This window comes from Triplophysa rosa, linkage group LG18 (genome assembly GCF_024868665.1).
Source record: "Triplophysa rosa linkage group LG18, Trosa_1v2, whole genome shotgun sequence".
Lineage (NCBI taxonomy): Eukaryota > Metazoa > Chordata > Actinopteri > Cypriniformes > Nemacheilidae > Triplophysa > Triplophysa rosa.
The window spans coordinates 13,396,815-13,421,224 of NC_079907.1; the positions used below are offsets into that span (position 1 = coordinate 13,396,815).

Here is a 24,410-nt window from a genome sequence, read left to right on the forward strand (position 1 = left end):
AAATGAGTCCTTGTAATGCAGTGACACATTGACGAATCACCCAACAACTAATCAAATTATTTGCTACCCCATCAGATTTACAAATGAAATATGTATAATAGCACATGTATATATTTGTATATTTGCAAACACTCTGAATTGCAACTGTACAACTGTATGTTATGTTCTCTCATTTGCAGGGCTGGAAATGGGGGTAAAGGGGGATCAGGGTCAGGGAGTCAATTTTAAGGGGGCCTTTGAAATGGCCTTAAAACACTTTGCACATATCCTAAATAAATAAAGTGCCATTTTCTGCATCTATGGTTTAAAAATATAAAATACGAGACTCCAGTGATTCTCTGCCATTTCCAAGGCTCGTAATATGCAAATTGTTCCATTCACTAATGTTTATATCTGTAGGTCAGGTGTAAATCACAGCACAATGTGGTGGAATGAGGAAATTTAAAGCAACTCAATCTGGCAGGTCCTGGTGCCAGGAGATTTTTTGTGTGGCCATGGAGTAAACGTCACTGTGATGAGATGTAAAGTCTGATCCCTCATCTGTGGATCCAGTTTGCCTAATTCACAGTTATATTAAGGGCTTTTCAGAAAAGTGACTCAGCTCTGTTTATTCACTTTTGAATTTGGATACAGTACCTGTGTAACCAAAATGGGATTTGTGCCATCTAAAATGAACTAAATGAGAGGATAATAGAGCTAGTGTAGAGTTATAGGAAAAAGAGAGCAATTGTCCCATCACAATGATTTAGACAATGCGAGCTAAAGCTGACAGTGTTAGAGGAAAACTAATCTGAGAATATACCAGACCCGGTTTAAAGTTTGCTTTGTCAGAGGCATACAAGCAATGTTGGGTGTAACCAGTTACTAAGTAATTAGTTACTGTAATTTAATTACTTTTCCCTTGAAAAAGTAAAGTAAGGGATTACACTTATTTTTTCTGTAATTTACTTCTGATGTAAATAAACGAAATACTGTGTGTATTGTAATATATGTTTGTGCTATAGTGGAATTGACATCAAAATCCTAAAATCCGTGCTTTAATGTTTAATTCTCACATTTGTAATACTTTGGTCAATTAATAATACTACTTTATGTAGTTTTCTATTATTTCTTTGAATGAATTAAAAGAGCCGTTTCATGTCTATCCTTGAATCACTTAACTAATCAAGGTTGATAAAGGATATAGAAAGTAATTAGTAATAAGTAATTAAATACTTTTTGGAGAGAGTAGTTTGTACAGTAATCTTATTACACTATTGAATACACTAATGAATATTACTTTTTCAGAGTAACTTGCCCAACACTGCATACACAGGCACAAATAAACTCAATGTAAACCAAGTAATGTTGTCACTGAAGCACCAGACATCTGTGGTGGTCACCATGTTGACTGGATCTGCATGTGGATGCATCCTCTTCCTCTTCCTGAAAACTAACAGCATTCCTCCTGCAGGAAGGACAAACGTCCGCCTGGGATTTTCCAATACGTATAGCTTAGGCCCAAATTTTAGGCTTGCGTTTTCATTGATATATTTACCAGATGACTTTATTTATAATTGTAGTCTTACCATAATTTTCAAAATTACTGACTATTTTCTATGGCCAGCCATAGAAATGGAAAATGACAAATAAAATCTATATTATCTATATATCATATTTATATAAACATTTGGAAAAAAAATTTATATATGTATATAATATGTTCATGGATGGATTTATAGTCACAAATATGTTTCATAAAACACTACATAACACTCTATTATATAACTCTATGACAGATACTATATATACTTAAATACATCACAAATACAGATACAAATACTGTTTAAAAACAACTGTTTAATATTTGCACATATACTTTGCAATATGTCAATAAACAGTGGAATTTGTATACATTTTTATATCTCAAATATACTGTATAATGTTAATATATGGCCAGTGAACATGTTATACATTTTACACATTTTACTTCATATTTAATATTTTCAATAAATTAAAGCCTTTTATTTAATCATTTTTACATTTGTATATGCGTTTACATGCAGTTAATGCCACATGCAACTTCTAAAGCTGAACAGAGAGCTTTCGTTTCTATTGAACTGCTACCATAGAATGACCACCATAGTAGGAAAAATTGTTTTGTAAATTTCTTTGTTCTGTTAAAAATGTAGAAAGACAAACAGGTCTGGGGCACTTTTGACTACCATTGCTATTTTTCCTTCTATGGTGGTTGCCAAGAACTGTTTGGTTATAAGCCTTCTTCCAAATATCTTTCTCTGCTTTCAACAGAACAAACAAACTTGAGGGTGAGTAAATGAAGACATAAATGATGCCATAATTCTAATTTTTGGGTGAACTGTCCCTTCACTCAATCTTGTGCCTGTGTTGTGAGGTGTGGATATTTTTGAAATCACATGCTGATATAACTGTTCGGGCAACAAAACCAGGTCACAGCTGAAAGCAGAACAAATCAGATATGCCGATGCATATAAGGGCACATTTGCTACATGGAGGAAAGCAACAGAAATCTTAAGATCATCTTTGCAGTTCATTAATCCATGTTCGTGAGGGACTGTCAGAGATTTAGTGCTCTGTTTTTATGAAGGAATGCAGGTACTGAAAAAAGAGAAGAGAGCAGAGATGGCATTAGCTCTATCAGCATATGGAAGACATTACACCATGACCTAAGTAAGAACCCTCTCTGAAGCCTATGTGCTTTTTTGGCTTTATGGCTTATGCACTGTACTGCATGTTTATGGTTTACACACAGGCATGTGTAATGGGCCAAAAATGTACCTGATTAAATTCCTTTTTTTAATGGACTTGATTTATAGACATCACAGGCTAATTTCACATCATCTTGATTTTGTTTATATGCCACACTGGATGAACTTGAATGTGAAATTAACACTCAAAAATATTCACAGTTTGTTGTGACAGCAAATTATTTTTTCATCTTTAGAGACTCACGGAAAAAAGTTTTAAAAAAAAAGGCTCATCCACAGACCTTTGCAAAGCTCATGTTTGAATTGAATGACCAGGCACATGTGCTTTAGCTTATCCTGTGGCATTTTAAAAGCTTTAAATATCTATTGTGTCTATTTCTCTATTGTCAGTCATCTGTCACTGTGTTGGGAATTTGAGGTTAAAAGTTATTCTTGCGGCTTCTGTGTCTATGTCTCCGCTAACTGGCAACTTTATTGCTTCAGCCCTCAAAATAGGGTCAGAGAAGGAAATGATTAAAGGGGTAAATGCTTCCATACTGTAGCTCCCTGCAAACATTTGTTTATTAACAGCTGGAGGCTTAAACACTGTTAAACTTACAGTACCTCAGGGGAACTGGGAAATTACGTTTCATAAACCATCTACTCTTAATTCATTAACTTGAGACCACAAACGTAAGGACCTTTGAGGAATGAGAGACGCTCCAGAGAACTACAGGACCTGATTTTGGTCTTTTATACTAATAAAATCAACAAATAAGTATGACTCACCCGGTTCCCAACACCTTCACTTCAGGTTTTGAAGTATAGTGTCTGCCTCGACCAAGACGTCCCCCTGGTGGCATGTGTCACGGTCGAGGTGAAAGAACCCAAATGCAGGCAGGCAGTGAAGGGGTTAACAAAAAAAGGATATTTATTTAAACACAAAAAACGAAACAAAAACCCACGATGGGGAAAAACGGATACGATAACAAAACATAAATTAAAACAAAACACTTCTCACAGGGGAGCAAAAAATAACCAAACAAACTAGAGACACAACGTCTAAATGAAAAGCGATGCGAGACAAGACAAGGGTATCCACAACAGGTAATCCACAGAGTAACGTAGCACACAAGGTCCAAGGCACACGACACGGTACATCCACAAACACAACGTACACAACGAAATCCACGAACACAAGACAAAGAAACAAGAGGGTATTTATAGGGGACAAACGAGGGATAACGACAGGGGGCAGGTGTGGTTAATCAAACACTCAGGGAAGGATAACAAGGAAACGAGAGGAGTGGGGCCAATGACAAGACACTGGAGAGAACGCATATTATTGTCAAAAGAACAATAATATGTTTCTCTCCACACCTAACCAAAGACTTTGTCATGGCTCTGCTACAGGACCAAGAAAACATGACTAAATGAAGCAGAGCCATGACAGCATGAAGAGAGGTTCGTCTAAATTGAGTAGAGGATGTGTTTAGCAAGATTTAGCATCGGACCGTTGACCCTGTGAACCAGAATCTCAGGGTGAGATGGATCTCAGGAGTTAATCCCAGCTGAAGACAGACTCCTTTGAAACACTAAAGTGCACATTAATAATATACATGGACATGATGGCCACAGCTATTACAAATCATTATTGACCATACTGTACATAACATGCCTATCGGAAAGGTATTTTTCTTTTTTAATAGAAATTACAGAAGGGTTTACTATGGTCACGGTTTCTTAAGGACTCTGCTGATTAAATTAGTTTCCGCTGTGCTAAAAATAAATGGAGGTGATTGAGGGGTCACTGAATTTATGTATACATTCAAAACTTCCAAAACAGTTGTTTCAGATAAATTCAGTAAATTCATATGTTTGACACAGATAAAGACACTTACATGTAGAATTTTAAATAAATTGTAATTAAAATATTATTAGGTGTTTTCATTGGATGAATGTTCACTGAACCACAGTAAGACATAATGCAATCAAAAAAGAATATATTTCGCTTAAAAGAATCCAACAGACCCAGTTTAACCAAAAATGAAGGAAAACGACGGTTCATCTTCTTGATATTCAAAGAAAGGTTTCAACTATCCAATCTACTTTCTGCTCCTGTTCCCTTTCTCATCAGATCAATCAGGACAACACACGCCTATGATTAAGATCCAGCTTTTCTACTTTCCGTACACATTATACACTCGTGGTTCCATTGGAGGCATCGTGTAATCCCTAATGCACCATGTGATGGCTGACTGCAATTATCCTTGCAATGATTGCATGTTTAGAAAACGTATTATCCATTCTCTTAGTAAAAATTCAAACACATGTGTTGGATTCATTTACAACCGTAACAGAGCTCAGATTATGTGCGGTGGACTGAAATCTCATCTGGTATTTAGTTTTATTACACGGCTCGTTGGAATGTTTGATTCTGATTGGCCAGTCGTGACATTTGCAGGTTCGTTATTCCCAGATAACAACCTCTCAAAACTAATAACACACGGTAACCCGGATGCAGCAAATCATTATGACAGAATTTTTTGACAAATTAAACATAAATATGTCTTTTAATAACATATATGACATTATATTTACAAATGATTGAACCAAATTGGCTGTTCGTGACATTTAAACGTCGTTTCTTACCTTAACACCAAAAGTAAACGGCTTTTCCTTACGAAAGGTCTGCATTCTGTAAAAATGAGCTAATAAAATATTTTAAATTCACATTTCATGTCTACTTTTTTCTCATGTGGCAAGTAGCCGGCTATCTTATTTCTACGATAACAACCAACAAAATGTTAAATTCTCTCTTATTTGTAAGTGGCTTTGGATTAAAGCATCTGCTAAATGATTAATTGTAAATGTAGTTTTTTTAAGACAAATCATTTACTGGTTATTAATTTCATCCATTGATTGTGTTCAATTTTATCAGATGTATTAGATGGGTTAGCAAGCCTGTGTGTGAAGAAATACACAGCGGTCAGAATACATAACATAATAAGATTATTTTTCCAACGTTTTTATTAAAAATATAATAATTTAAGAGTGAAAATGCTAACCGATATGAAAAAATTAAATCAACGTGAAATAAAAAAATTCTGGCAGCTCCAATAAATTGCAACAAAATATAAAACTTCTTTCTCAAATATGAGGGATGATTCATTTGGACTTATAGAGTCTTTACACGATTCTAAATTATTTTACAAACAGGCCATAATGAATTAGCTTATTTAAGCCCTTTTCTCTCTCTCCCACACACACACGCACACACACTGCAAGCTTCTTGTCTGGGCCTGTTGCTCACCTACACACCATGACCACTTCAAAGGCTCCTGTTCTCTTGCAGAGGCCCTGCACAGGAAGCACAGCTGGCAGCTCTTCAGAAGAAAGCAGGGGACTGGAAGTTTTGCCTCTCTCATGTTCCCCATTGGCCTTCTAGTTTACAGGGGCCAAAAGGGAGTCCTAGTTTACAGTAGTCTTTCTCCTGATGACATGCCCATGCAGCCTGGGAAAACCTGACCCTAAGACCTGTTTATTAGATCCCTGCTTATATATCTACATAACTATATAAATATATACATGTATATATAAACAATAAACAGAGTATTGTTTGCTTTTACTAACAAGAGTAACTCAATTAAGCATTACTTATTTGCAACTTAAGCAAAAGTAGGAAGATCTCTTATAAAAGCATTATAAATTACTGACTAGCATAAGAACAGAGGGAAACAAGATCTTTTTCTGTTCAGGGGGAGAGAGATGCAGTCGGCTGCCGATGTTTTTATCTAAATAGCAGTGCAGACCGTAAATCTGCTCCTTGTCTCTATAACTATACACTGACATAGACATAGAGATGTTTCAGATCTCTGGTGACTTTCAGCATTCATTACTGAAGTCATCCATCAGCATTCTAAGGCTGGACAATTTGAAGAAGAGCACGTGCTTGTATACACAGCATACAATCTAAAGACACATGATGGATTTTATATACATATATGAAGAGTTAGGTTCCAAAATGAGATAACTCAGTTTTTAAAATTAAATCAAAACAAACCAACTGCAGTTTGATTGATATTGAATGAAAAAACATAAATAAAAAACATGATTTTTGAATTTTTTTAAAAAATGGCGTTATCTCATTTTGGAACCAAACTCTTCATATATACAGTATACTGTATATATATATATACACACGTGTATATGCATGTGTGTGTGTGTATGTATATTATGCATATATACTGTATGTATACAGCAAACAACATAAATATTGTGTTCTTAATAAGACTTACTGTATTTATATTATTTTATCAGACTTATATTTTTATTCCTCCTAATTCAGTGCTTGTAAAGCCACTATTTTAAACACTTTCTTACACTATTGGTGAATGTAAAGTGTGTTCAATGTGAGAGTTCATTCATTTGAAAAGCTCTGTTTTGTTGCTTTCTTTCAGCCCCTAATTTACCATATTGACTCAACTATGTGCAGGAAATCCGAAATCCCCATCCCTTTTGTGTGGTGTGCTTACAATGCGTAGCTAAAAGCAAACGGGCATTCATTGAACTTTGTGAATGGAACGATAAAAAAAAAGAGGAAAAAAAACTACAAGGTCAGTGAATCATTCTGAATTTAAGAATTAGAGTTAATCCTGTAAATGACAGCAGTGTTTGTCAGATTGTATAATCTATATTTTTAAGCAATAATGTTGGTATGTTCCGTAGCTTTTTTGTATGCGTTTTGATGTTTTAGTGATATGTGCCTAAACATAATTTGGCATTTAAAAACTAAACCTAACAAGAAAAAATATTCAGTGGAGTGAAAATGTGTGACAACTTGCCCCTGATAAAATGTTTAAAAACATTAGGGCCCGGTTTCACAGACAGGGTTTATCTTAAACCCGGACTAAGCCTTAGTTGAATTAGGATATTTAAGCTATTTTTATAAAAATGCAAGGGTAAAAACATTACTGGTGTGAATCTTGATACAAAACAATGGCGCTGACATACTTTAAGATGTTTTAAAGTGAGTTATTTTCAGTTAAGACTGCTCAAACATTCATTTTAGTCTGGGATTAGCTTTAAGATTTGTCTGTGAAACCGGCATAGGAGTTATTGTAATGTGCAGGTCAACTATGTTTTATGTTTAAAATTAAAGAGTTAATATGTGAAAAAGTCAAAACTTCGTTTTTTATTATGTTATCATGTTTTTATTGTGTTTTATTGTAGTTAGCTGTATTTGTTGTTGTTATTATTACTTAATCAAAATAACCGAACTGTTGTTTGATTGACATTATTTGGAATGCACAGCAAAAAAACATTATTTTTTTTAAACAGAGTTATCTTTTTCAAAGGAACTCTTCGATTACAAGTGCACACACTGATTGATTTGGCTGGACATGGAAGTTCAAGGTTCTACAACAAATGCCATTGGATTGAGATGCCTTTGTCACCATGCAGAATCTCCACACATGCTACTCATTATGAAAAACAGAGGAGGAGAATTATCTGTCATGGAATGATAGATGTTTAAAGGCCCTCATGGGGGCATCCACTGGATGAGGGGACATTACATGGTCTAAAAGGTGAGGAAATAGATGGGCATGTTAAAAGATGTATACATGATTTATCGCCTCTGTTGGGCAGGATGCAAACTACCATTTCCATCAATGTCAGATTATATTTGCGTGCGAAGAAAAAATGTCCAAATTTATAGATTAAATTATTTCTTTGATATTTGATCTTTGATCTTTCTCAGTTTTCCCATCATTGCAGTTCTCATTAGAGCTCTCTGAACCCTAATGTGTCACAAAGGAATATGTCTATGTCTTTGACAGGCTGAGACTAGACAGAGTGGGTGGTGCGTGTGATCAGACAAAAAGAGCTCAACAAATAACACATCAATAGAATTGTTGCCAGGAATAATAATTGATATACAGTATAATTCAGTTTATATGTGAAATTAACACTCAATTACTGTAATTAATTTCCTATTTTTATTTCTCTGTAAATACTAATTCAATATTTAGCTATTGCATGTTATTAAAAAGATTCAAATAATATAAAGTATTCAAATAAGGGCAGTTTTGGTTTAGTAGCTAATAAACAGATTATCATACAAACGTTAGAAAAGCCCAAATTTACATAATATTTCTTGGTAATTTGTTTACGTGCATGATTGGAAAATATGAGCACACATAAAAGGCCATTCAGGTTTATTTTTCCATGAAGTCACATTGTAAGACAATTGTTTTTTTATGCAGCAGGTGAGCAGTAAGCATTTGGTTTCTGTTGCCATCTAGTGGAGAAATGGCAACACAAACAATTGTGTTAGAATGTAACACAATTACTTTAAATACTACTTTAAAATCAAATTATTTCGACATGGTTGGCTATATGAAAACAGTTGTGCAACATATGATAGGAAAACTAAATAAATATATAATAAATTAAACTAGACTTAATGGTAAAACAAATGGATAAACTTTCCCCAAATTCATCCTATAGACCTATCATTTTTTTATATTACTTCAAAACGTATAGGGTTGAAACTGTCACAACACATTTAACAAAAGTGTTCCTGTAGCTCACTTAGTATCATTGATGCATCATCTGCATCATGGGACCGAATCCTAGAGAACACACAAAAAGTAAAGTATAACTTCAACATACACAGAACCTTTCTGTTTCACAAAAGGCTCCTTGAAAAGGGTGCTTTAGATTATAAAAAGTTAAAATATAAATTGATCTTTTAAGAACATTTTACTGAATTGAATGTTAGTATTTTCACCCACAAAGTGTTTTTAAGACAGTTATTTATAGCCTTTAAAGACACATACCTGCAAAGCTGCTACTATAAAAATATTTAGGTAAATATTTAGAAATGTGGGAATGCTTTCAAATAAAAAAAAATGCCACAAATCGATTTTTTATCAATTGACTTCTATTAACTAAATCAAATCTGCATCATGGGATCGAATCCAAGCGAACACACATAAAGTAAAGTAGGCCTAGTGCTGAAAATTATATCTTGAATGCATTGTAAGTCACAAACATCTGCCAAATGCACAAAATGTCAATGTTAAATATTAATTTAAATAACCGGTTAATCAGTTAAATAATAAACAATTATTTTAGAATAATAGTAAACACATCAAAACTACACTGTTAAAAATCCCTGCAGATTATTTCTGATTATAAACAAAAGAAATAACAAGTCAATAACATTAGCTAGCAAGTTAAAAGAACTGTATGTCTTGCTAGTATTATTTTGCGTTACCAGTAGAAGGACCTTTACTTAGCTAAACTTAAATTTTATGACACATTTAACAAATTGTTTATTTAAAATAAACATTCAATAAAATTCAACAAATTGTTTATTTAATACAATTATTATGCAATAAAATATGAATTAATGGTAATATAGATTAAATAAAATATAAATAGTTCTATATTAGCCACTAGCCAGACCGATCAACAAACACTGACCGGGAGTTAACTTCCTGCTATAAAACTTCTATAAAAGAGGCTACAAAAGGTTCTTCTAAGAACCATTTTTGGTTCCCCAGTGAAACATACTCAAAGGTTCTTATAAGGACCACTTCTTTCTTCCTTTTTTATAATCTAAAAATAGCTTTTGCCACAGTTCTTTTGGATTTAGTCTGTCTCATTTCTCTTTCTTTATGTAATAATAGACAGTCCCAATGATGGTAAAAGCAGATCTCAATGTAGAGTTGGATTATTACAAATAATGGCAAAAGGAATGTTTGGAAACGGATGTTTCCTACTGACACACTGCAGCAAAAGATAAAATAACTCTTATTTTGGGGCGGGTGAAAATCCTAATGTTCCTGAGACTTTTGCACAGTATATATAGTTTTATAAAAGTATTTAAACAACTTTGACACTGTGCAAAAATGTATTTATGATTTTTAGACCACTGGTTCTGTAATCTAAAAATAGACTACAAAGAACCTTTTGTTTAACAGAAAAGTTTTTCTACTTAATAAAACCATTCAGCCAAAAATAGTTCTTGTGATTGTGAAGCCCCTTTTTAAGAGTATAGGAATTATGCTGTGACTAAACTTTATAAATAATCTATAAATATTTGGTCCTTAGTTGGTCATCATTTTTATAATAAAAATTAATAAGTTGGCATTTTTCTCTACATAACTGATTTCAAACATATGTTTGCAAAACATTTCAGTCAAGTGACTCTGTGTCACGATCACAGGAAGAACCCAGATGCAGGCAGGCAGTAAGGGGTTAATGCACAAGACTTTATTTACAAATACAAAAACGTAAAACAAAAACCCACGGTGGGGAAAACAAGACACGATAACAGGGGGAAATGAAATAACAGGAAAACAGGAACATAAACTGACTAAACTAAACCAACAAAGACTAAGCACAACACAAGACCAAATACAATAAACTAACACTAACTAGACTCACCGAAAACATCACATACAAGAACACCAGCATGGAACACGAACTTTACAGCACAAGGCATACACCACATACACATGCAAAACGTAATCCAACAGCACAAGACAAAGAAACATGAGGGTATATATAGGGAAGACAAAAGAGGGATAATTACATGGGGCAGGAGTGGGACATTAAACACTCAGGGAAGGATAACGAGGAAACGAGATGGCGGGAACAGAGACGAGACACTGGAAAAAAACATGAGAGGCATAAACATCTCATGGTCTTCCCACATAAAACCCAAGAACTCTGTCCCGATCCCACCACACGACTAGAATTTCATAAACAAGACGGTGGGACCGTGACAGAGCCCCCCCCTTAATGAACACCTCCAGGTGTTCACCAAGGGGTGACTAACAAGACCTGACAGACTGGACCAAAGACAAAAACCAGACAAACATGGTGAACAAGACAAGGGGAGACAGGACAAACAAGACACAGGACTGGGGTGGGACATCAAAAATAACAAACATGGGAGGGGGGTGGGGCCAAACAAGGGCCCATAGGGGGCAGTCCATGGGGGTGGGGAAAGTCCCAGTCCCCGGCTGCGCTCGAGGGCGCGGAGTCCTGGGGGACTTAGGAAGTCCTGGGAGGACAGTCTTTGCCCTGGGAGTCTCCCAGGGGCCGGCTGGACACGGACTGGACGCCGGCTGGACAGCCGGACTGGACGCCGGCTGGACAGCCGGACTGGACGCCGGCTGGATCACCGGACTGGACGCCGGCTGGATCACCGACTGACGCGCTGGCACGACCTGGACAGCTACACGACTGGACACAGGACTGACACAGCTGGACACAGGACTGGACACAGACTGGACACAAGACTGGACACAGGACTGGACACCGGACTGGACACGGACTGGACACCGGCTGACACGGACTGGACCCGGCTGCACCGGACTGGACGCCGGCTGACACCGGCTGGACGCCAGCTGCACCGGACTGGACTCGGCTGACGACGCAGGTGCACGGACTGGACGCCGGCGCACCGGACTGGGATGCCGGCTGCACCGGCTGGGTTGGAGTCCGCGCCCCCCTCCGCTGCCTCTTCTTCGTCAACCGAACCGCAGGGCCTGTGGTCGGCTGCGAGGCAGCAGTGGAGGGGTGGCTAGCTCCGCACCGGAGGGTCTGTAGACACCTCCCCGGACGCCCTCCTTCCTCGCTTGCCACGGAGGGTCGTGGACGGTGAGATGGATCGGCGGAGCTGGAGGTGGGCGGAGCTGAGTCCCCAAGGTCACGGTGGCCAGGACGAGGTCTTCCGGGACAGTAGCCAGCGGAGAGGATACCCAGGATGGCGTAGGCCATAGGTTCGTCCCGGTTGACCACGTACCTGAGCATGTCACCAAAGTACAGGGGACTCAGCATCCTCATCTCGCTGGGCTTGAGGGGTTCGGTGAGACAGCTGTTAAAAATTATGGTAAGATCCTTCTCACCGAACCCCGTCTCTGCCGCCGCATCCAGGAAGGTACGGGCAAACTCCCGTACCCCCCGATCTCCCTGGCGAAGTCCGACCAATAACCGGGTCTGGCGGGCTCGCAGGGAACTGTCCATACCTGCTGGGTTCAGTAGAAGGCTCTTGTATTCTGTCACGATGGTAGGGGAAGAACCCAAATGCAGGCAGGCAGTGAAGGGGTTAACAAATGACTTTATTAAACAAAACAAAACAAAAACCCACGAGGGGGTATGAATCAAGAGCTAAACTAAGAACAAACAGAAAACAAAAGACTTCCACAGGGGGCAAAACGAAAACAAGAACATAAAACTAAACTAAATGACACGAAAACGTCTAAATAAACATGAACAACTCACAAAACACGAACAGGACAAGGAACAGGTACGCACGGGTAGCAACACCACGAGACCACATACACAACGCAATACTAAAGCACAAGACAAAGAAACAAGAGGGTATTATAGGGAAGACAAACGAGGATAATACAGGGGCAGGTGTGGAATAAACACTCAGGGAAGGATAACGAGGAAACGAGATGGCGGGAACAGAGACGAGACACTGGAAAAACACGAGAGGCATAAACATCTCATGGTCTTCCCACATAAAACCCAAGAACTCTGCCCCGATCCCACCACACGACTAGAATTTCATAAACAAGACGGTGGGACCTGGACACTTCTGGTATATGAATGGAAGTGTAAATAAGCTTTTAAATCTCCAGTTTATACATTTGGCAGACGCTTTTATCCAAAATGACTTACAGTGCTTTACAGCTCTGTTTTACCAGTATGTGTGCAACCAGAAAAAATAAAATGATTTTAAACATATTTTGAAGAGTTGGCCTTTTTAATTTAGCTGAGTCATTATGTTCCTGCTCATCTTGAAGCAGAGCTGTATATGATGTATGTCAGCAGGAGGGCGGGGCAGGAATGAGATATGTGATCATACCGTCATTCAGCTCCCACCCGTTTTAAAGCCCCAGTTTGAGCCACTGATAGGGACAGCTATCATTATCAGACCAATGCAATGACCCCTCCCTTTTACAGACGTGTCTCATACATAGCCAAAAGAAGAGTCACTGATATTTAATATCAAAAACCTTGTAGAACTTTCATCTGTGAAAGTGTTTCACCAGATGCCATAGAAGTTCTATTTCACAGTGCCATATAAGAACCCTTTTTGGGTGTATATAAACAACCTTCAACATAGAACCTTTTTGTTTCACAAAAGGCTCCTTGAAAAGGGTGCCTTAGATTATAAAAAGTTAAAATATAAATGGATCTTTTAAGAACATTTTACCGAATTCAATGTTAGTATTTTTACCCCCAAAATGGTTTTAAGCCAGTTATTTATATCCTTTAAAGACACATACCTGCAAAGCTGCTACTAATAAACATATTTAGGTAAAATTTTAGAAATGTGGGAATGCTTTCAAATTAAAACAATGCCACAAGTCGATTTTTTTATCAATTAACTTCTATTAACTAAATCAAATCAACATTTGGTGTGACCCCTTATTTGCTTTTGTCACATAGTTTTTCAGCTTTGCTGGTTTCTTCAAGCTTCTTGGAGACATTGCCACAGTTCTTTTGGATTTAGTCTGTCTCATTTATCTTTCTTTATGTAATAATAGACAGTCCTAATGATGGTAAGACCAGATCTCAATGTAGAGTTGGATTATTACAAATAAAGGCAAAAGGAATGTTTGGAAACTGCATGATGTTTCCTGACACACTGCAGCAAAAGATAAAATAACTCTTATTTTGGGGCGGGTGAAAATACTAAATTCCTGGGACTTTTGCACAGTATATATAGTTTTATAAAAGTATTTAAACAACTTTGACACTGTGCAAAAATTAATTTAAGATTTGTACACTACTGGTTCTGTAAATCCAAGCTATTGTAAAATGAATAGATGTTATGTTATAATCCATGTAATATAAATCTGCATTATATATTGTGTGTAATTAATGAAAAGATACTGTGGCATAAGTTTTCATGAATTGTTGCCAGTAGGATATGTTTGACGCAGAGAATTTGCTGCCTCTGCAGAGTATTGCGCAGTATCGACTCTCACGTGATTAACTCCGGATCGCCTGTGAGTCGAAGACACGGACCGACAGAAACTCATTTCAACCATTTTCTTTCGTTTTAGTAATTTTGTAACGAGTTGGGGTGCGTATCATTTTATTTCATGCTTAATATGTGATCGAAACTGCATGGAAAAACGGTCCAGGAACCGCACACGACAATTTAAGTTGCGTTTTGTTCAGGTAACAAGTTTTGGAATAGTCACAGGTAACATATACTGCATTTGGGTCACGACGTCTCAAAATGCTCTCAAAAACCGAAAAAGAGCTTATTGTACATATCTGGGAAAAAATGCTTCCAGTGGCGGAAGATATTGGATCTGAAGCTCTTTTAAGGTATGATTTAATTGACTAAACCATTATAGGTCTATAGCCAATAAAGCACTGTAATAATTATTCGAATATTTGTACGTATTTAAAGTTTCATATTGAAATGTTTTTCCTCTTAAATCTCACATTTTGGTACTGAACTATTACATTGTTAAACGTCTCTAGGCTGGTGCTAAAAAGTTACAATTTTGAAAAATTATCAAAGAATTTAAAGTCGGACTTACAGTAGGCTTTTTGGTGGATCCTTGATAGTTCGTCGTTTTAATTTTCTGATATTGTAATATCAAAGTCTTGATTGATGGTCTTGTCATATTTTGGCAGCTGTTCATGAGTAGTTACGCAAGCACAGCCACAGTGGGAGTGGGAGGAGATTGCGTTCTCTTGCATTCTGCATAAACCTCAAAGCGTTTGTGTTTTCTCCGTTGTTCATCGGTTTACAGGATGTTCACAACGTTCCCTAAAACAAAGACATACTTCAATCATCTAGACATCAGTCCCGGTTCACAGCATTTACGCTGCCACGGGAAGAAAATCATCCAGGCTTTAGCTGAAGGTGCCAGAAATATAAGCACACTTACCACTACGCTGGCACACCTCAGCAGGTTTCACGCGTATCAATTAAGAATACATCCGACGAACTTCAAGGTGACACTTGCATATCACGAGTTTACTTTATATGTCATTCATTATTACTGCTCAGTGCTGACTGCCAGTTGGGCTACCTTAACTGATGCAGTGTCAGCGTACCCAAAACGCTGTTACATTTTCATTATTCAGCCTAAGCGTTAACCTGTCACTTTTGTTTCCAGCTTTTCAATCACTGCATACTTGTGACGCTAGCTTGCAAAATGGGTGATAACTTCACTCCAGTTGCACACGCGGCCATCGACAAGTTTCTTTCGGCTTTCTCGGCAGTTTTGGCTGAGAAATTCCGATGAAGACCTCAGAAGACGATGAAATGGTTCTGCGAACTTAATTTAATCAAATTGAAGAGTGTCTTTTACGCGTTGTCTATTCTTGAATGCAATGCCATGGTAGGCTATATTTAATAAAGAACATAAAGCCAATAAACCTTAATTGAAAGCCTCTCTTATTGCGCCCTCTGTTGGACGGTTTGCCAATGCACAATAAATGCAGTTCAAGAGTTAGCCTACATCGTCTGTATCTCACTGCTACGTTTCAAGAATAAGGCAAGGTGGCAAACAAGATAGATTAAGGTATGCATAAATGCGTTTTTTAAATAAACAAACAAATGAATAAACGTACATTATTGTTTTTGTAGAACGGTTGGGTTTCTTAATCGATGACTTTGACGTTGCGAAATTGGTGCCCAAATGCATGTCAACTTCTTAGAGGAACCGTACTTAAAATGCGGTGAATAAATATATGAATAAAACAACCAGTGAGTTTTTTTCATCAGTGACGTGCTTAATAGACTGTAGGTGTGGTGCTGTCCAGTTAAGTGCTGAAACCTTGTCCATCGAAATGGACGGCGCTCTCCGTTGTGCTGAAATCATCAACGCATTATTAATTGTGCATTCAGTGAGTTCATGTCTGCATTTGTATTATCGATAGGCCTATGTTGCAAAGTATTAGAGTTACTTGTTTAACTCTTGTCCGAAAAGGGAAGGAAGTGGTCGGCCTCAAACTTCCGCTGCTTCCTAATGATAAAAGGGCAAAGGCTATACAAAACCTTCAACCCGTCATTTAACCTTCACTTAAAGCGTATTGATTATTAGCAAATAAATCACATTTAGAGATATAGTTTGTGAACCATTTAATTGGGCGTCAAAATAATCAAAATCAATATTTATTTATTTATTTATTTATTCATTCATTCGTTTATTAATTATAATATTTATATATTTTAAGTTATTGTTTTCAGTACACATACAAATGTATGATATTGACAGAGGTGTAAAGAGTACCTGAAAACCATACTTAAGTAAAAGTACAGATACCTTGCAGCGAAAATTACTCCAATACAAGTTACAAGTCACCAATTCCAAAACGACTTCAGTAAAAGTCTTAGAGTATCTGATTTTAACAGTACTTGAGTATTTTACTCATACTGAATGTAGGCTCAAAGAAGCACTAGTCCTCAACACTTAAGAGACATGTCAGTGAAAAACAAGAAACAGTTGATTCGTGAATAGATGCTATAATCCCCGATCGGAACTGTCTGGTCCTGAACTAGTGCTAAAGTATTTTGGTCAAAAAGTCTTGATATTCGCTAAGCTTTTTTTTATTGAAAATGCCCTGGAATCTAATAAATCGAGGCATTCAACAAATTCCCGATGTGAAGGTACAGTAGTGATTTCTAACCATATTTAGTCGAAACACATGACACAGTTGCACATCAAGTCCTCTTTATTAATTTTAGAGACAAAGCTTTAGACGAAGACAATGTTTGTCCATATGTTTAGAGGACTTAATAGTACTGTCTGCACAGAGCAGAGACCACAACAGCGAGGAACTTCTGCCAGGCAGCCTGCTTCTCAGGTGTGAAGGAGGTACCCATGCTGGTGGCAATCACGATAGTCAGGCAATCGGCCAACAGCTGAAAAATCAGAAATAATGAGTCACCAGTCAGCTGGTATTGTACTGTATGTAATGTTAAATTGTGTCTGTATTTATATGCATGTACACACTCTAAAATGCTTGCTTGTTTCCAATATGTTTACAAATATTTTCAAGGTTAACTTCAACCAACGCTTTGGGTTTATTATATTCTACTCATGGCCTATTTTGCGTTTTGAAACAAGGCAGGGATTTTATTGTCCTCAAAATTGGCTGGATGTAATCAGGTCAAAATGTGAATTTAATTCGACTGAATCGACATGAATGCATTCGAAAATGTGTTGGGAGTAACTCCACTTTTGACTGTGTGATTTGCTTACCTTGAAGTTGTCAGGATCCACGTGCAGTTTCTCGGAGTGCAGCACGCTCAGTTCTTTGTAGGTGTTCTTGATGTCGTCCATGTTCTTCATGGCTCTGTCAAGTCCGCGAAGCACAACTTTTCCGTGAGCAGCGACTTTAGGATTTTTAATGATGGCCTCTGAATTGCACAAGTTTCCAAAACTGCCGAAGTACCGCTGAGTCCAGGGATAGACAATCAAGACCCTAAAATAAACAATGCAAAATTAGTTTTAAATGAGAGTACATAATTATGTAAAAATACATATGTTGAATATTAACATTGGACATTAGACTTCAAAGACAATACCTGCTCAAGGCTTTGGGACCAGCCTCCTCATAATTAAGCTTGCCAAAAATCTCCTGGATGAAGGCACGCTCTTGTTCGGTCCACACAACCATGTTGTCAGTTTATGTCTTCTTCTTTCTTAGGAATAAGAATCATACTTTTCTTCTTCTGTCGACAGTGTTTATGTCATCGGGTTACAAAGCTAAGAGTATTGGGCTCACCTGAATGGCTAAAACTTCGCATGGGCGGGGCACAAAAGATGTAGCGATTAATGTCACGTCTGTATTTTTCTAGATGTTTGACATAGTTTTGATCTAGGTGTAAAAACACCATTGTTTAATGAACAACATGTTTTTTAACGAATAAAGAAAATGCATGGACTATAGCCTATAACCTCAAAAAGCAAAGACAACCATTCATGGATTTGCAGGAGAAATAGTAAAAGTCCCAAACGTGAATGTTTGTTAAGAGCGAAAAGTTACTTTTGAATTTTACATTTCACTATTAATTATGTCTTTGCATTGATTAACCTTGAAATATGATTATTGCAATAGCGTGCAATGGCTTTATATAGGCTAACAAAAAAAATGTTAGAAATTTTTCCTAAAGTTTTATATCGTGGCTTAATTGTTTTAGATTTTCATTTTTTTTCTGTAACATGACTCCACAAAATGGCCTATACGTGAAATAATTTATTGCTGTGATCTCAGCTGTTGGTTATATCTCATGCACACGTATTCAAAACGCTTATCTCTATTCCCAGACTCTCATTTACGTGCACTCAGAGAATAAAGAAGATTGGCCCGTTTATTAAAAAACTGTCCATCAAAACCCTGTTTGAAAAGGGCGTGGCTGTTATATCTATTTTCAACCAAACCTAATAAATGAAATGTGCGATTTATAAATCAATTCTGAAAAATTAAATCAGAAAATTCTACACATAAAACCAATGTTTTCAGTTTTAAACGTGCACGAACATACATAGCCTAATGTTTCCTAGTTTTGAACGCGAAACATTTTAAACTTTGATGACTTTATAGTGTACTTGAAAAAGTTTGTAAAATTATTAATAGCCATAATTTTGCAACAATTAGCAACTATATTTATCGTATTCAATCTATGATTCTGTTACATGAGTGAATTTGGGCCATCCATCTAACACACTAAGAATTAAATTAGTAGTCAAAACAGCGTTAAAGCAATTCTTAAAGACAATAATTCAATTCAAATTGTGGGTTTTTACTTAATATTGAAGATGCAAACTTGGGGTGATTGGGATCTAAACCCGCTCGACTCTGATATCATTTTGCATTTGTGCACGCAACCTTTGTCACTTTCACCTAAAATGTAACATTTTTTCAACGTTTACTGGCAAAAAATGTAATCTGACACGTAATTACACCCTATCTTGGGTGTGCCCACTCAGCTTCAAACCCTTTAAAAGAGGGCCAACATTTAGATGGGCAAGTCATCTTATACCCTGGTACATCTGTTCACTCAACATGAGCCTCTCTGCTAAAGACAAAGACACCGTGAAGGCCCTCTGGGCTAAGATCGCACCAAAAGGTGCTGAAATTGGCAATGAGGCATTGTCCAGGTAAGTCATAGGCCTTTCTGAGAGTCTTTCTCTATAGTAGGTTTTCAAAAACTTTGTCTAAATTGTACCTATTCCCCATTTTGCAGACTGTTCGTGGTTTATCCTCAGACCAAGACCTACTTCTCTCACTGGAGCGACCTGACACCCGGCTCTGCTCCCGTGAGGAACCATGGAAAGAAAGTCATTGGAGGACTTGGCCTGGCTGTTGAAAAAATCGACGATCTTTTCGGCGGACTGCTCACCCTCAGCGAGCTGCATGCCTTTCAACTGAGAGTCGATCCTGCTAACTTCAAGGTAAACAAACAGTATATTGAGTTTGACTCCTGATAAACTTGCTTGACATTTTAAAGTCAGATTAGGTTTTGCTCAAAACTGCGTAAAAGTCTTATTCTCGTTAAATTTTCACAGATCCTGTCCCACTGTATTCTTGTGGTGATTGCCATGCTCTTCCCTGACGACTTCACACCTGAAGCACATATGGCCATGGACAAGTTCCTTACAAGAGTGGCCCTGGCTCTGTCTGACAAATATCGTTAACCAGTTTGACTGTTGTTTGACAACTTGAGAACCAGCTTGAATGCTGTCTTGCTGATTTGGTCAACAACATGACCTAAATAAATGATAAAAATATGGACACCTCCATAAATGTGCTTTTCTATTATCCGATATAAAACACTCTTGGTTAATATAATTCTTTGACCTACACAATCTTTAACACGGAACATTTCCTTAAGAATTCTCAAAATGATCATTTTAGCGATGCAAACTCCGATCAAACATAAAAACGTCTGCAGACAGAATTCCCCAAAATTAAGCCTTCTGCTTCTTAGAATGCTCAAACATAATACCTTCTAGATTTATTTATTTTATGTTACAAAATATATATTAAAAAGTAGACGATAAAAGAGTTTGGGGGGGTATTTTATGATGAACAGTTTAAATTTCCTCAAATTTAATTACAAAACGGCCTTAATAAAAAGTATAATGATAAATGTATTTACTAATAAAAATCCTTTATTAATCAATTCTGTCAACTAAACTCTCACAAGACGAGGCACAACCATTGATCTACAATCTGTCTTTGCATTTGCAAACAACTTTATTTACGTCTTAATGTGACGTCATACGGGTGCAATGTCTTAAACAGTTTCTGGTAGTTCCTTATAATTTTTCTTTTCATAGGAGAGATTGTCTATACAGCAGCCACACCACCATGCCGAGTTCAATTAACAACAATGTTAATAATAAAAACATTTAGAGCAGCACATTATTTTTTATTTATTTAGTGAATGACATTATGAATGTAATTATGCTTAAATTAAAAACACCACGTTCTCAACAAATGTACGACACATTTTCAGAAATCTGCTTTGGGCTGCCGTAAAAGTTTGCATTCATAAATGTTTTTTTTATGGTTTGCAGAAAACTTTATTTAAAGTAAAATAAGAAAAACAAATACTTCACGAAGATCATTATATTTAGATTATCATTTAAAATTACGTATCCAGTTATATTCTAATCGATTCATTCAACATTCATTCAACATATAATGATCGATTCATTCAACGAACTGTCTATGCAAAAATAAAAATATGCCCAAATGAAGTACTTTACTGACATCTACTGGAAAACATCGAACATTTTGGTTGGCTCTGGGTGACATCAGTCTTTATGCAGTATCATAAAAACCAAGTAGTGACTCTGTGACTTACACAGTTTCAAAATATAGAATATTTAGGACCTTTAAAACTACAGATGACCTCATGGACAGAGGAATTTTACACGTTAAAATGATCCTATATTAATTTAGTATCACTCGCATCTTCTCATCTCCAAGCAGAAGCCTGTTAAAACAGTAAAGTAACAATATTTATGCAACAATAACAAGAAAAAACATTTAAACAATTACATTTTGACAGCAACAATTGAAACTGACCGTACAAGAGCAGCAGCCACCACACCTCCCGTGATTGGACCGACCCAGTACACCCAGTGATAAGTCCAGTAGTTAGTCATCAATGCAGGCCCAAAAGCTCTTGCAGGGTTCAGACACGTGCCAGAAATATCACCTCTATAAAAAGAGTGAGTGACACAGTTTCAAAAAATTAATAAACGACATTATGCTGTATAGGGTCTATTGTGTTCTTGACTCACCCTGCTAGAATGTTAATAATAACAGTGCAGCCCACCATAAACGGCACCATAGGGCTTTTGCTCTTTCCATTTACTGCCCCCAGCAGAACCACCATAGTAATCAGACACGTCATGGAGATTTCAGCAAAGACAGCCTTCCCAAGTTGGTCATCAGATTGAAGAATATTAAATGTTGCCCCAGTGGCATTCTCGTAGTTCTCATGTGATGTCATAACCTTCAAAATATATTTGTTTTTATTGTCTTGCAATCGTCTCGTTAAAAATGCAGAGTGTAGGTACTACATCCTGTCTCGTGCTGAAAGAGCATTGTTTTCTGTCTTTCTAAAATACGTGCCTTTTGCACACACCTTTGACATAGCGGCCCCAAGCACACCTCCGATAAGCTGACTGATAAGGTATGGAACGACCATTGGCATCGGTATTCCACCACATAGATAGATAGCAATGGTGAAGGGAGGGTTGAAATGTGAACCGCTGCAAAAAAGTCACAAATTATTTACGTTATGGTAAGAAGTCGTCATATTTCAGATTGCACGTAAAATATTTTTTTTCTATTTAACTAATTAAAATATAAAATTTATTGTGTTTTATTTACCCATATTTTGTAAAGCGACCTTGAGTTTTGGAATGACGCTTGCACGTTAGCTTACACGCAATTTTAAATGATAATCTAAATAAAACCACTACTAGGCTACTACTACTACTACTACTTCAATATTAATAAAATTCCCGAATTTTCACGTATTTTTGAAATGCAATAAAAACACGTCAAATTTAAAAAAAGGACTGCAAATGTTTAAGTTGGGTGTAAAATAAAAAAACATGAAAATATTAAGGAGAAGGACATTTTACAATGTGAAATTATATTATCATTTTTAAATTATTTTATAATGAATTATAATTATAGGCTATAATCATATATTATTATTTACATGGCATAGCCTATTATTTATATAGGCCCTATATATTATTATTTTAAATAATAAATAATTATTATTTATTTAATTAATAAATAATTATAATAACTATTATTAAATCAAATCAATTTACTAGCCGAAATCAATCGTAAGACAAGCAAAAAACACTGAAATTAAACCATCATGCATTTTATTAGATAGGCTAATGCATTTAAAATATTTTCAAAATAATCAAAAAAATTAAGAGTTTGGTTCCAAAATGAGATAACTAAATATTAATCAAACTGCAGTTGGTTTGTTTTGATTTAAGCCATAATAACTAAAAACATACAGCTAACTAACACAATAAAAACATGATAACATAAAAAACATGATTTTTTTTAAAAACGGAGTTATCTCATTTTGGAACCAAACTCTTCAAATACCCTTACATTTACCTGATTTCTGCCATACATGCTACCAACACAGCCACTGCCAATCCATGTACCAGCGCCGGCTGAAGTCTGCCGGCCGCCTCCACATTCTCAATGACAGACACGCAGCCAATAAAGACAAAAAACGTTGTGCCCACCAACTCAGCAACACAGGGTTGAAATATTCTCACATACTTGCCCACCGGCTTAGCTTCTGTCTTCTTTAGTAAAGTTTTGTCCACTTCTTCAAGCTCTACTTTCTCCTCCGTCGTCATCTTTCCTTTTTGCACAAATGCAAGTCACTTAGCAGTAGATGCTTCCTTTTATGATAAGAAAATCAAGTGAACTTGTAAACACCATAAATCACCCGTTTACACCTGCAGACGTGATACAGTGCTGTGTAGATTGTTATGAATGATTCAGTAATAAAAGGTACATTCAAACAATGTCTACAAGCCAGTTATGTAAGCTCCTGGACACCTTAGGTCAGATTAATGTGGACCCCGACGTTATAACAGGAATAAACGGAAGGTTATTCACATATTGACATTCATGTTAAAACATGAGCAATAGATAACACTTTCGTGGAAAAACACAGCATATGGTTGAGGCCAGCAATGTTTTTGAAGCAGCAATTAATCCATAAATGTTATTTATGAAGTATACTATATGTTTAACGATGGAAGTCCCATCCCATGGATAAATGTTTATTCCCTTATCAGATTAACTCTGTTATTGATTTGCAGTATCATAAGTGCCTGGCCTTGAGTGCATGCTGTCAACACAAATTACATGATAAAACTAAGCACATGGCTCAGTTGTTAGGGTGAACTTTGTGCTGACACCTGTTATGTGTTGATTGAGGAATTATGAAGTGTTAATGTTGCAGAAATAATAAATGAAAAGGAAAGTTATGATATGACCTATGAATACTCATGCACAATAGCTAGAAGTGCTTATATTATGTTGTTCCGAAACTGTGATAATGATGATAATTCAATACGAAAACTTACATCATCATTCTTGTTTTGAGGGGTTTCATATTGACATACT

At 36.6% G+C, this 24,410-nt stretch overlaps 4 protein-coding genes and 1 long non-coding RNA gene across 5 annotated transcripts; 2 read left to right on the forward strand and 3 right to left on the reverse strand.

Annotated features, from left to right (window-relative positions):
• Positions 1–1,826: 1,826 nt before the first annotated feature.
• Positions 1,827–15,495, reverse strand: LOC130568935 (uncharacterized). The gene is made up of 3 exons (XR_008964767.1): positions 15,296–15,495; positions 3,495–3,558; positions 1,827–2,616 (listed from the first exon to the last, which is right to left on the reverse strand). It is a non-coding gene; the product is annotated as an uncharacterized LOC130568935 (long non-coding RNA).
• Positions 13,353–16,782, forward strand: zgc:163057 (Hemoglobin subunit alpha-D-like). The gene is made up of 3 exons (XM_057358192.1): positions 13,353–15,077; positions 15,512–15,716; positions 15,881–16,782. The coding sequence occupies exons 1-3, from the start codon at positions 14,986–14,988 to the stop codon at positions 16,007–16,009; spliced, it is 426 nt and encodes a 141-aa protein (XP_057214175.1). The 5' UTR covers positions 13,353–14,985; the 3' UTR covers positions 16,010–16,782.
• Positions 16,783–16,889: 107 nt separating this feature from the next.
• Positions 16,890–18,399, reverse strand: LOC130568932 (hemoglobin subunit beta-like). Its single transcript, XM_057358189.1, has 3 exons — positions 18,298–18,399; positions 17,972–18,194; positions 16,890–17,631 (listed from the first exon to the last, which is right to left on the reverse strand). The coding sequence occupies exons 1-3, from the start codon at positions 18,387–18,389 to the stop codon at positions 17,503–17,505; spliced, it is 444 nt and encodes a 147-aa protein (XP_057214172.1). The 5' UTR covers positions 18,390–18,399; the 3' UTR covers positions 16,890–17,502.
• A 9-nt stretch (positions 18,400–18,408) lies between these two features.
• hbae5 (hemoglobin, alpha embryonic 5) lies at positions 18,409–20,505 on the forward strand. Its single transcript, XM_057358191.1, has 3 exons — positions 18,409–19,873; positions 19,960–20,167; positions 20,282–20,505. Exons 1-3 carry the CDS (start codon positions 19,779–19,781, stop codon positions 20,408–20,410), a joined length of 432 nt encoding a protein of 143 aa, XP_057214174.1. The 5' UTR covers positions 18,409–19,778; the 3' UTR covers positions 20,411–20,505.
• Positions 20,506–20,926: 421 nt separating this feature from the next.
• aqp8a.2 (aquaporin 8a, tandem duplicate 2) lies at positions 20,927–24,339 on the reverse strand. Its single transcript, XM_057357723.1, has 5 exons — positions 23,382–24,339; positions 22,375–22,501; positions 22,028–22,242; positions 21,810–21,944; positions 20,927–21,717 (listed from the first exon to the last, which is right to left on the reverse strand). Exons 1-5 carry the CDS (start codon positions 23,630–23,632, stop codon positions 21,675–21,677), a joined length of 771 nt encoding a protein of 256 aa, XP_057213706.1. The 5' UTR covers positions 23,633–24,339; the 3' UTR covers positions 20,927–21,674.
• Between the last annotated feature and the right edge of the window lie 71 nt (positions 24,340–24,410).

Excerpts from the sequence above, each read along its gene's own strand:
- zgc:163057 (XM_057358192.1), top strand. The coding sequence starts at position 14,986 with ATGCTCTCAAAAACCGAAAAAGAGCTTATTGTACATATCTGGGAAAAA. Across the intron at positions 15,078-15,511 it reads GGATCTGAAGCTCTTTTAAG|GATGTTCACAACGTTCCCTA; the intron begins GTATGATTTAAT and ends ATCGGTTTACAG. Across the intron at positions 15,717-15,880 it reads TACATCCGACGAACTTCAAG|CTTTTCAATCACTGCATACT; the intron begins GTGACACTTGCA and ends TTTTGTTTCCAG.
- LOC130568932 (XM_057358189.1), bottom strand. The coding sequence starts at position 18,389 with ATGGTTGTGTGGACCGAACAAGAGCGTGCCTTCATCCAGGAGATTTTT. Across the intron at positions 18,195-18,297 it reads GGTCCCAAAGCCTTGAGCAG|GGTCTTGATTGTCTATCCCT; the intron begins GTATTGTCTTTG and ends TGTTTATTTTAG. Across the intron at positions 17,632-17,971 it reads TGGATCCTGACAACTTCAAG|CTGTTGGCCGATTGCCTGAC; the intron begins GTAAGCAAATCA and ends CTGATTTTTCAG.
- hbae5 (XM_057358191.1), top strand. The coding sequence starts at position 19,779 with ATGAGCCTCTCTGCTAAAGACAAAGACACCGTGAAGGCCCTCTGGGCT. Across the intron at positions 19,874-19,959 it reads GGCAATGAGGCATTGTCCAG|ACTGTTCGTGGTTTATCCTC; the intron begins GTAAGTCATAGG and ends CCCATTTTGCAG. Across the intron at positions 20,168-20,281 it reads TCGATCCTGCTAACTTCAAG|ATCCTGTCCCACTGTATTCT; the intron begins GTAAACAAACAG and ends AAATTTTCACAG.
- aqp8a.2 (XM_057357723.1), bottom strand. The coding sequence starts at position 23,632 with ATGACGACGGAGGAGAAAGTAGAGCTTGAAGAAGTGGACAAAACTTTA. Across the intron at positions 22,502-23,381 it reads GCATGTATGGCAGAAATCAG|CGGTTCACATTTCAACCCTC; the intron begins GTAAATGTAAGG and ends ACTTTTTTGCAG. Across the intron at positions 21,718-21,809 it reads GTGGCTGCTGCTCTTGTACG|GCTTCTGCTTGGAGATGAGA; the intron begins GTCAGTTTCAAT and ends CTGTTTTAACAG.